This window comes from Eurypyga helias, unplaced genomic scaffold, assembly GCF_000690775.1.
Source record: "Eurypyga helias isolate BGI_N326 unplaced genomic scaffold, ASM69077v1 scaffold39105, whole genome shotgun sequence".
NCBI classification, from domain to species: Eukaryota; Metazoa; Chordata; class Aves; order Eurypygiformes; family Eurypygidae; genus Eurypyga; species Eurypyga helias.
The window spans coordinates 3,892-15,960 of record NW_010251469.1 but is presented as its reverse complement, the minus strand read 5'-3'; the positions used below and the strand labels follow the sequence as shown (position 1 = coordinate 15,960).

The 12,069-nt window shown below is 47.6% G+C and overlaps 1 protein-coding gene across 1 annotated transcript in view; it reads right to left on the bottom strand.

The window, feature by feature from the left end:
- Window positions 1-1,661: 1,661 nt before the first annotated feature.
- DRC7 (dynein regulatory complex subunit 7) overlaps window positions 1,662-12,069 on the bottom strand; it is a 13,978-nt gene continuing 3,570 nt past the window's right edge. The window contains exons 5-17 of the mRNA XM_010152040.1: window positions 12,017-12,069; window positions 11,470-11,688; window positions 10,691-10,837; window positions 9,746-9,812; window positions 9,121-9,249; window positions 8,124-8,252; window positions 7,263-7,489; window positions 6,189-6,404; window positions 4,968-5,078; window positions 3,735-3,845; window positions 2,519-2,713; window positions 1,898-2,037; window positions 1,662-1,752 (exon numbers count right to left, since the gene is read on the bottom strand). The exon at window positions 12,017-12,069 is cut by the window's right edge and continues 130 nt beyond it. Of these exons, the coding sequence (XP_010150342.1) occupies window positions 1,662-1,752; window positions 1,898-2,037; window positions 2,519-2,713; window positions 3,735-3,845; window positions 4,968-5,078; window positions 6,189-6,404; window positions 7,263-7,489; window positions 8,124-8,252; window positions 9,121-9,249; window positions 9,746-9,812; window positions 10,691-10,837; window positions 11,470-11,688; window positions 12,017-12,069 (1,835 nt within the window). The remainder of the gene's footprint in view (window positions 1,753-1,897; window positions 2,038-2,518; window positions 2,714-3,734; window positions 3,846-4,967; window positions 5,079-6,188; window positions 6,405-7,262; window positions 7,490-8,123; window positions 8,253-9,120; window positions 9,250-9,745; window positions 9,813-10,690; window positions 10,838-11,469; window positions 11,689-12,016) is intronic.

The following is a 12,069-nucleotide window of genomic DNA, read 5'->3' as shown; positions in this document are numbered from 1 at the left end:
ACGGAGCCTCCGTGGGGAGGCTGAGCGGTCCTGGGCGGCCTTCTGCCTCAAGGCCCGCGGGCGGCCGAGGCGACTGTGGCCCTGGGCTGGTGCCGGCGTGTCCCCAGGAGGAGGTTCCCTTCGCCGGGTGTCACAGGCACTCCCCGGCATCCCCCTTCCTTGTGCCTGTTTGCCAGGCAGCGCTGACACCCGCTCCTCTGACTCGTGCTACCCCGTGAGGCGGGCTCCCCGCGGCCCCGCGTGGTTCTCCCTCCCGGGGGAGCCGTGACGGGTGCTCTCAGCCTGTCTCGGGATGGAGTCATGCTGCTTTGGCATTTCCACCCCAGCCTTGCAAGCCAATTACGCCATCAAAAGAGGAAATCAATTTAGTTTGATGCTAGTCCTTGATAATATGTATTAATTAGCTGGTTTTTTGGCAGCTTCTATGTCCCCAGTGCCTGTAAAAGGATTTTAAAATTAATTAGGCCTGGCGTCTTTTCTGGTGCTGAGCTAACACTGATGAGTTCATAACCACAAGCTTGCCTGCTCCCTTTCTTCATTTCTTTTTGTTCAGACCTTAGGGTTTCCTTTCTCCCCAGTTCCCTGGGGTCCCTCAGTCCATCAGCAGTTCACAGTCCTTGCGACTGGGAAATTGGTTCAGTTAGTTGCTGGAATTCCTGATGCTCCTTTTGTTCTTGTGTTCTGGGATACCTCTCTAGCTTAGCGTGAGCTGTTTCTGAGCTTTTCCCCTTTCCTGGCCTATCTGTCCTACAGTGCCACATTAGCCAAGCGTTGACAGAGGGACGCAGAGCTGTCAAACAGTGTTGGCGTGAACTAGGCTGCTGCTGGGTTGGAAAATGATGTGCTGTCCTGAAACATCTGGGAGCTGGTGTTCAACACTGCAGCCATCTCCCACAGGAGATGCTGAGTTCTCTGCTCTCCGTTTCTGAGTCCAAAACAGAGTGCATCCTTCAAGTGACACCTACATTAACAGGTTCTCTATAACGGTAATTTGTTATACTTTAATGGCATAGGATATTCAGATTAGGCATAACGAGCTAATGGTGGGTTTTGATTTTAATGCTGTGTTCACCCTTTAAAATCTAAGGAGAACAAAGCAAGAGAATGATTCTGTTGCAATAATATAGGCAGTCAAGGGGTTCTCTGCAAAAGCCCTGTAGTGTATCCATCACACTTCAAAATGTTTGTGCTACTTAAATAAAATATTAGAATATTTTGTTAAAATATTCGTTAAATATTTTTTGTTAAATATTTATTTGTTAAAATATTTGTTTGTTAAAATATTGTTATGTTGGAAAAGAACCAGTATTCCCACAAAATCCTGCTCCTGATGTCAGGTAGGGAGCAGGTTTGGGGAAGAAAAGCTCTGCAATGCAGTATGTGTAATGAAGCAGACCTTAAAGCTAAGCTCTCAGCCCTGACGGAACTGCATCAGAAGACGATCTGCCTTCCTCCAGTCCCTTGATGTAACTGTAGATGGGCCTTAAAACAAAAGAGGGAAAAGAAAAGGACAGTGGAACGCTGCAAGTTCATTAAAATCTCCATGAATCTGATGGATTTACTGCAGGAAAGTAGGAAAACCTTTCCATGTTTTTTTTTCAGGCTGCTTCCAACAGGCTCCAGCACTGATTTCCAGTGCCTGGTGTGCAGGATTGAAGAACTCAGGCATGACCGAGGTGCTCCACTAGGCAAGGGTCCTTGCGCAGCTTCTCTTCGAGGGCAAGGTATTTCTGTGGCGCCGTCTGCTTTAGCCTACAACAAGCAGAGGATACCAGAGGAAAACTGCAGCAGGACACAGAGTAGAATGTTTTACAGAACAGTTTCAGTGCTGAGTTCCTAGGGGGGGCTGATTGGAGACCTCCCCTGGGCGCTCTACTCAGGCAGTCATTCCCAATACCTGTTGAGCCTCAGCGTGAGAATGTGGATATGGAACATGGTTTCAGAGCAACCGGTGAGGAAGTCATCCTCCTCCTCTGCGCTGAGCCGACTCTTGTTTTCCTGAAACCATTGGTCCTTCTTCCACAGCTCTTCCACCGCCTGTTGGGGGAGCGAGCAACCAGAAATTAGGGTAATGGAGAGCAAAGACACACAAAAGTGCAAGTCGAACTGCAGTGAACTGAGATGAAGGAAACCACAAAGTAGAGCTGGTTTAGTTTTCTTGGGAGGCAACAAGCTTGAGATGAGGCCTCACAGAACAAAACAACCAAGGGGAATCAAAATTTGTGGAACGGCAGGAGGCAGCCAAACCCCAGCGTGATGCCTCAATATAGGCAAGAAGCACTGGAGAAACAGATCAGCGCTAAATGACACAGGGACTCAGTTTCACCCTGGAGTTATTTTGTTCTTTAATCTCACGTGCTAATGACAAAAAAAAATAAAGTACAGGCATGTTTATGGCTCTCTCAAAGTAACCAAAGGAGGTGTGTTTCTTGCCTGCTGTCACAATGAGATGTGTGTTACCCTCCTGGCAGTGCACAAGAGACTTCAGTAACACATCTTGGAGCAAAGCTGGGAATACCTTTTCAAAGCGAGCCTGGATGATGTTAGCTTTATCAATGAAACGATGCTTAAAATCAGTCAGGCAGGCCTCTCTGACACGCAGGGCCTGCCCCTTGGTCATTCTCTCTCTCTGCCCAATCTGAAGAAGAAAAGGTTCCAGGTAATCCAGATCCTGTTGTGCTTGTCCCAGGAGCTTGTCTTCCATTGTCTTCTTCTGGAGGGAAAAGGACAGAAAGAGTCATGGTGCCATTTACCTGCTTCCCCAAACACCCTGTGATAAGGCAAAATAAAAGCAAAGGCTGAAACTTCTCCCCCTCCCCAGGGAGGAAATAATGTTTCTCTTCCCTACGGTTCGGTCAAAACTACTGCTTTGCATAACAACCCTTTCCCAATGCGGGTGTTAGTCTGTAGTTTATTTTCTACCATCCTTTTTAACATTTCTCCCAATTCCCTTGATGGTAGAGAAGCCTCTTACACAAAATGTGTTATCCACTGCTCTACAACATGCAGTTGTATTTGGACAGAAAGAGATTAGGACAAGGTATGTCAAGTGACACCAGCTTGTGTAGGCTGGGAAATAGTTGGTTCTTGGATCTCTGTCGCTATTCATGCCAGAAGTTTGGTATATAAAACCCAATATCACCTTTTATAACCCCTCTATTCACAAAAGCTCAGTCTAAAGACCATTCAGGATGCATGAAGCATCTTGATCTTGAAAAATTGCAAGTAATTATTCTTGAATCTTTTTGTATTTGTCCGGAACATTCATAAGGTACCAATTCCTCAACAGAGATCCTGAGACAAAATTGGCTTTGCACATAATAATGAAAACCAAGGAAAGATTCCTATTACACAAAGAAGTGCATATTTGCCTAACAAAATGAGCCTTGGCTAGAACGATGCAGCTTTGATTCCATTATCATACTCCCCTCATAATCCCTATTATCAACTAATCCTTGTTAATTGTTTTCTTTATTAACTAAAAAAAATAAACCAATAATCTTTCTCAGCCACACCATTTTTTTCCAGGAAGTCAAAAGGTCATAGCATGATCACACTGTATTTTCATGGGATGTCAACTGAAGCTGTGCTGACTTACACCTCCCAGGGATTTGGCCCAGTGTATTTTAATGATACTAAAAGCTCTTCAGGGTAATTTCCTCAGAGGGAAAAAGCTTACTCTGGATTTCTTTGTGTACAGGCAATAAATACAGGGATTAATGAAGTCTACCTACCATGGCTTCATACTGTTGTCTTCTCTTTTCATTCCTTTCTGTATCATAAATGGAAACTGACAATTTCACGGCGGTTTCTTCATTCTCACGGATCTTCAAAATATTTAACACCTTCCCAAAAAATCAAAAGACCCCTCAGCTTCCCCACAGAATGACAGTACTTTTACACGCTTGGCGTGCCAACGGAGCAGATGCTGCACACAGGAACTACAGCATAAGGTTAAATATAGAAGATCTCTACAAATATGTTCATATCCTGCGGATAGATCAAGCTGATAGTGGTCTTATTTCGAGACTGCTGCTTTGTATGAAATTCTTGAACACAATTATTGATATTACCTGTAAAGAAAGCTCTTGTGGAGTCACAGTCTTGCCACTACTTTTGAAATTATCCTGATTGCTCTGGCTTATTTTTTCTTTTAACAGGATATACAGCACAAGCAATGTGAATATTTTGTCTGTTAATACATCAAGACTGAGAAATTTGGCAAAGGGGTTCATGAGGTCAGAGTGAACTAGCTTCTTGTGGGGGGGGGGGGGGGGGAGAAATCAAACACCCAAAAACCGAACCCAAGGGACTTTTGCTATCTTGTTCTTAACTATTACTAGTATCCTGTGCTAATATAGTTGAGCATTCCCTCTCCAGCTCCTTGAGGGGCTCTTCTTCCTCACAAAACATTAAAAAAAAGCCCAATAGCTTTGCCTCCATCTGCTAGAACAGTTGTATTTATCATGAAGTAATGACAAAGACTTCTAAGAACATGGATTTGTTACACCGGTCACAGTCAGATTAGCAGTACAAGCAGTGTATCATATGAAGTATTTCCCCACAATTGCTCCCACAAAATGTCACTTCAATATTTCGGATAGGACTTCCTGGAAATGCCTAGCAACTAGATACATCACATAAAATATCCTTTCTTTTTGGTCTCATTCCCAGGCAAAAGGCAGATATGTTTCCAGATGCCCCAATTCACATGCTGTCATCCGCTCCCTTCTTCCCAGAGAATGAAGAACAAGAGCAGGAGCTGGGAAATGCCTGACTCTCCATGAATACATTAAAGCTACAGCATTACTGAACCACAGTTGGGTTGCAAGCTTGGTAATTCTGCATGGAGACCAGCTTTGTGACCCTATTTTATCTTTATCACCGTTTATGCTTTGGCAACCAGCCCGCTGAAACCGTTTCCATGCCTGACCAACTCTGACACAGCAGGGACACCTCCCTGTTACCTCTGCTGCAGACTGCCAGACCCCATGCTTCAGCTGCTTCTTTTCCTCTGTTAGCTCCTGCAACAGCTTGTACAGATGGAGCAGCTTCTTGTCTTTCTCAGAAGACCCCGCCTGGAAGCAGAGAAGCAGTGAAAGGCAGCAGCACTCTCTGGGTGCACAAGACTAATTAATTTGCTTACAGAAACCGGGGCAGTTCTGCTACAGTCAATATAGTGTCACCGATTTCCACCACTGAAACATCTAACTCATGGTCAACAGCTGATGAGACTTCGTTTTGATTTGAATCTGTCAGTAATGTGAGCCAGATGGCAGGTCTTGCACCTAGCTGATGCTGCTGTTTGGTTGGAACTGGATTTGCAGGGTTAGAGATGAAAGGATGGTGCTCCAGCCAATTGCCTTCTGCGTATTCTCCCCAATAGGAAACAGAAACTTGAAAAAAAACTTGCACAGCATTAAAAAATCCTGTATTTGCAATCTCTCTTTAATGTTCCTCAGCGTAATTGTGCAGCATTACTGCAGAATTTACTGGCAGACTTCTGCTCCCCATTACAGACTCTCATCAATGTTAGTGGAGTGACACAGCCCCTCCCCAAATGAGAGAATCTGGCTTAATGACAGCACTCTAGTTTTTTGGCATCTCTCTTGTTTAAGGCTATCTGTCTGTCTGTCTGTCTGTCTGTCTGTCTATCTATCAGCAATGCATTAAGCTTCAGCATCTTGCTCTACATCTCTTGGGGAGACTGAGCAATGATGTGATCCAAGAAGTCCATGGCAGAACTGGAGCTAGAACCCAGGATATCTGCTTCTGCTCCTCTGCTGTAGTCCCTTCTTCCTGAGAGAACAGCAGAGGAAATTTCACCTTCCTTGCCATCAATCCAGGGGACTGAGCCCTACAGCTGCTGAACTAGCATCCTGCAAATCCCAGTGGCTGGATCCCAGTGGCTGGATCCCAGTGTACTCTGCCTGATGACCAAGCCTGGGATGACCTCGGCCATGGCTAGCGCAAGCCTGTCACGCTACACTACCTCCTGCATTCCCAGTCACTTCCAGCATGGTAGTGCCTCTCCAGGGGCGTTCCTGTTGTCAGCCCCTGGCTGTCTGTGAGTGAGGGGTGCAGATAGACAGCGTGGAATAAGTTGTGCTTGTAGTTCTTGCACTGACATTTCACCTTTGTGTTGTGATGTAGAAAAACTTCAAGATATAAGTAGTTTTTCTCCATACCTGGTACGTGATGCACATTTCTGGGGTCATGATGATTTCATTTCCTTTCCTATCCCCCTCCACTACTTTGAAGAAATCCTTTTTTGAGGCAGTAATGTATTTATCCTTGAGGTGATATGTCAGATGGATCATCTCCTCTGTGATCAGAAAGACACGTTCTGCTACATCTTCATCAGCAGGCTTTTCTGGGTTTCTGTGGAAACACTCCTTGATTTGCTAATGAGGGTTGAAAAAAGATGGAAGCAGGTTACACAACACAGAAAACTGGCAGGATTTGCAAAGTTGGGTAAAACCCAAGGTAAAATTTGAGCTTTTCTGCCTGGACCAAGATGGCATCTCTTGGCCCATGGTCCTACTGTTCTTTCCTCTGACTGAGAAAAAAAGCACACAGCTGCTTAAAGAATACAATATGCTCTCCAAGCTCCAGGTTAGTTTGAGATGCACCCTTGCCTGAGGGAACTGCGGGAAGCAAGGTGTTTCGGAGCACAACACACTTCCCACATTCCTCAACAGGAAGGAGACAGGAGCATGTTGGGTGCCGGTCCAAGGCAGGCCACTGCATGGCTCTGTCTTGGCAGGCGAAGTGTCTGAGCCATACTGCCAGATGACACATTTCCTCCCTCTTCTGTTCTCCCAGTCAGACCTGACTAGAGGGAGAGGTAAATTACTTGCTTCTAACAAATCAGCATGATGGGATACTTCATCAGGAACCTAAAATGTTACTAGTTTGGTGTCAGAACATGGAATCGTTTGACTAGTTTTGAGTCTTGTAAAAATCCCATTCCAAAATCATAGTCAAGCTTTTTTTCTTTCCTCTGACACATATTTTCCAAGTCCTGGTTTCCTAGTTTCATTCTAGCTGCTCAAGGCAGTCCGTGACAACGGGTCACACTGTAGCTCTCTTGTCAGGCAAGCAACTGTGACACGCAGCAGCTGAACAAGGCTTGGACGTCTCCTCTGGAGTTTTGCCTTGGCTGTACCCACTGAAAATGAACCTAAAGCCCTAGGCAGTATGTTTTGCATAGTATAAATATCACAGTGACAGATATTTTTCTGTTCCTGCTTTGACCATACCGCTATAAGCCGGGAGTTAACGTCAGTTCTGGTGCCAACCAAGTGTATTTTCTTTCCTCTTTTTCGAAAGTCTGTGTACCGGATGTGCAGGAAGTCATCCCGCCCCACGAAGTACTCTGTCATCTCGTTAGCATTTTTGACACGTTTCTGGAGGCCATCAACTCGCGCCTCACTGTAAAACTCCATCGTGTGTTCAGTCTCTGGTTCCAGCGACGTATAGGTGTGAGCTAAGGATGGAAGAGATTGCATACGTTTTCAGAGTTAGCAACCAGAATATGGTGAACACAAGCATGTCCAGAAGGAGTCTCATTTTCTTCAGCAACCAATAAATTAAATCCACGTAAGAAGGGAATGTTACCTACACACTGCTGTGTACCCATATGCCACAGCTTAAGAGGAGCAGGACAGCTTTGCACGACCATTGCCTTCCTTACACAGCAAGGCAGTGGTGAGTGGAGCCTGGATCCTGCTCTTCCCAAACCAGGAATGGGTGCAGCCTCTTGGGCTGAAATCCTCCTTTAGCAACCGATCTGATGCAGGGCTTTCTCTCCCCCAGCTGCTCAACACTGAACATAATCCTAAGGAGAAAGTTTCTACTTCTATCACTTCTACTGTTAGAAGTAAAATACACCACCCCATATATGTGATAAGTATGTGTTTTTCTTCCGTTATGCTGGGGGAGCACTGTCCAGGACTGGAACAACCACCCAATTCTCTACTCTCCACTGGAGACCATGCTATTTATCTAGGCAATTCATCCCACAAGTCTGCCACCACCCCCAACGTTGCGCTTTTGCCACCGCTAGAAGGGGTTCACACGAAGTCCCATCAGCTGCAGTGGCTGCAGATGAGCTGGAATACCTTTAAGACCAAGGAGGTGTCCTGGGCTGAAGTACTCTGTGGTCAGCTGTGTTTGTTTATTCACTTCTCTCCTATCCAACATGTCTTCTCGGTTTTTGAACCACTCCCTCACCTCCACTACTTCAGTACCTGGCAGGAGACAAAGCGTTTCACAGCCTTACGTCACTCATGTTGGAAGTGGTGAGATTCACCTGATGAGCTCCGCGTGTCTGTGCAAGACCCTGTGCCCCTGGTGCAGCCACAGCAGACATCATATCGTCACTGGAATGGGCCCGGTGCACAGGGGCGTTTGTAGGTGAATCCTAATCTACATCTGAGTAGATGAGTTAGACCTTAAGAGGGTTTATTCCTCTCTATCAACAAGAACTAAAGTCATCAGCTCAGGAGGAGAAGGTGGTATGGCCAATGCCTGTGGTTAGGCAAGAGAAATTCCATCCCAAACAATTAAGGACAGTGTCAGGAGTGAAGGGAAATGAGATAGGGGCATTACTAAGAGGGCTGAGATCCAAGAGGGCTGAGGACAGGACACTGTATTTCCAGTCAGGAATCTGCATGGTTTCTGGGATCAGCTGTTGAAGAATAACACTTCAGAGTACAGAACTACCCACAGTCCGTAGCTGCCCCTTTCTATGGCTCCTGTCGACACCAATGGGAACAGTGATACTACGGGATCAGCTCAAACCAGCCTTCCATTTCTCTGGAGACTGAAACTCCTAGCAGCTGACCTGCGACACGGAGCAGCGTGCCACTGGGGTGTAAAACTGGTGCCAACTCTCCCAGGAACCCCTAGCAATGCTGGAAAGTTCTGGGGCTTGACCGACAGCGAGCGTGATGAAGTGTTTGAAGATGTGGTAGACAAGTCCCCCCTGGATGTGACAGGAGGATGAGAAAGCACAAGAGCGACTCTGGCAGCAAGGCGACCACCTCCCCCTTCCCATCAGCACACCCCAGGCTGCGTTCACCCAGGGCGCTGAGCGTGTTCGCCCACCCCTCTTACAGTCGAAGTCTGCGTAGACAGTGAGGCGTTTCACCAGCCCGTTGCCGTTCAGGTACGGTGCCCATTTCTCCAATTTTGCTTTCTTGTACAGGATCACCTTCTTCCCCTGCCAATAGCGGGTCTCAAACTCTGCCGTGGGCAAGAGAGATGTCAGAAAAATCGATTCCCTTATACTCAGCCCAAGGAAAAAGAATTCAAGAGGGCAAAAGCCCTGGTCTAAGGGAAACAACACATTTATTGATTACACTCAGCTGCCAGTAAAGCTGTTCAGACCCTGCCTGTTGTTTTAACTTTGTAAACATGTAATAACTCTTTGCAGTCAATGCAGGGGCAGTACCTTGTGCACAGCAGTAACAGAAAGCCCATCCCAGGCAAAATCATTCAGCTAGGAGGAAGAGACAGGGAGTGTGAGTGCGTGAGTGAGTGAGTCTGTCTGCGAGGGGGCTTCCCACCCAGGATGAGACAGCACGCTGAGGGCAGGCATTCAGAGCAGGTTTGCCTTCATCTACTGCACTTCACTGCTCTACCTTGTCCATACAGAATGGGAACCCGAGTGAGAAAAACATCCCAGATCCAGCAAAAGCTTAGCTGGGGGGCAAGCAAAAGGCAAAGGAAGAATACCTACCTCTGGGAGATAACTGAATTGGGGCTACCCACGATGCTGGCATGTCAAAACTTGTGTCTTTCTCCTCCTTTGCCTGCTGAAACAGAAGTAGAGATTTGCATTTTTGGCACCTTCTCTTACTGTGCCGGGAGGCATTTTGGCTCTGGGGAATGCGGTGCAGCGATCAGAGCTCAGCTCGCACGAGGCTGCGCCGGCCCCGGGGAACACAGTGGCAGGTACGAGAGCTGTGTCGGTCACACGCAGCCCGAGGACAGGGGCGAGCTGCACGCTGCAGCTGATGTGGGAGGAGAGCTTTAGGGAGTCCCCACGCTCCCACTAGCACACCTCAAGCCTAATGAAATGATCTTCTGGCTCACGCTCACGCTGGACAGGGGATGAATGTGACAATCGTCCTTCCAACTAATGACCAGCTCATTTTATGTAGACCGTGGAAGGCGCTTTGCTCCCCAGTTATGGGCACAGGCTGAGGAGAGCAGATAACAGGCGGGAATGTGTTGTTATTGGCATTCCTCCGGCCTGCCGTGCTGGTGCAATGCCTGCTCTATCGTGCTGTGTTCTCCCACCAGGACAACGTACCATTTTTTGCTTCCAGTACGCAGCATTTGTTTGTATTTTAGAGTACATACATTATCTCTACATCTGGTTGACAACTTCACCTAGCAGCCAGGAGAGCAGGGTGATGACCAGCAGAGAAAGTGTGCCCAGTCTCTAGAGTGTCCAGAAAATTTCATCACAAATGTCAATACACAGGAGGCCTACAGAGATCCCACACCTGGGCTCCTGCTTCAAAAAGCATCAGAACTATTCAAGATTGAGAAGGAATCTAGAGTGCCAACCCAAACCTAGCCAGACCAATAGTGATCTGACCTGGAGAGGGCAGCAGGCAGGCATACGTGGGCCTACCAACACAGCAGTTGGATACAGCATCCCCACTGCATGACAGACACCGTTTGGGTCACTCACCATGTCATCCACGTCCCTGTCAGATAAATCCGTTTCCTCCTCTGCATCTGGGAGCAGCTGAAAAGGCTTGTTGCTCCCCAAAAGCATAACTTCCCAGCGGATAGCGTCACTCAAGTCAAAGACGAGATCCTAGGCCATACAGAAGAATCCCACTTAACTACAGGGCAGTCTCAAGGGCCCAGTACTGAACTGAATGCTGCTCCTGCAGGTCTGCAGTGCTCTGGACCTGGCTGGGCATCAGAGAGTTACAGGATCCTAGACAAACCCAGGATCCCAGTGAGGTGGGCTCGGCTGATCTTTGGCTGGCTGGTGGGATCCCAAAGAGCACCCCTGTGCCTAGAGGGTTGCAGACCTCTTTCCTCGTGGTGCTTCTGCCACAGATGAAAGGAAGCTGTTGGAAATGCTTCTGCCTCCCGCCTCGGGGCATGCATGGCACCAGGGTCATTCACATGGGCCTGCAGTTGTTCTACCTCAGACCCTCCTCTCAGGCTTTGTATCAGCTGGGAGTAGCTGAGGTGTGGGAAGAGCCTAACCAGGATCTTTCCTACCTTGAGCCATGCTTGACAGGCTCAAAGCATCCTCTGCTGTAAAAGCTGTTGTTTGAGAGAATGGGTATCCAGCCAGCCTTTAATCAGCATGACCAGGACCAACACAGGGAATGGTAAGTGGAAATTGGGATCACCACTCATCTTGTACCTCCCCAGGAATCAGGTTAGCCCAACTGTTCCTCCCAGGCACAGGGGTGCTTAAGGGCTCGTTACCTTGCAGCCGTTCCAGCAGTCCTGCATGTTCACCCAGTAGTTCCTGTGGTTCCAGACACTCTCAATCCCAAGGAAGTGCTCATCCATGGTGCTGTGGCTGTTGCCCGTGAAGGGGTTGATGAAGAAGGTCTCGGAAACATCCCTCTTCCCAGACAGAACCAAAACCCATGCGTGCACCCGCAAGCTATACAAAGGGTCACGCTTGGGCTTTTCCACTTCCTGTAGCACAGAGGACAGAGCAGTAATTATTGCCATTTATTGCCTCTTCACCCCAACCCAACAGCGATCTTATTCTCTCCTCTGCCCACTTCTAAAGATCTCCAGGTCCTTAACACTTCAGAAGCGTGATGTAGTCCCTACCCGGTACGTATTCCTGTGCCAGCACACACTGTGTTCCCAGAGGCCAAGTGCTCATGGCCACAATCAGGGTTGTGCTCTACTTCATGGCAGAAGGGGGCGACCTCCTTTCTTTGGTCAGCCATTACCTGCGCCTCAGCTCTTGCTCCTGGAGTTTAGAGTGAGGTAGGCCTCACAAACTCACCTTGACCTTCTCATCTTCTCTCTCCTTGTTCTTTTGAGCAGATTCCCTTTCTGCTGCCT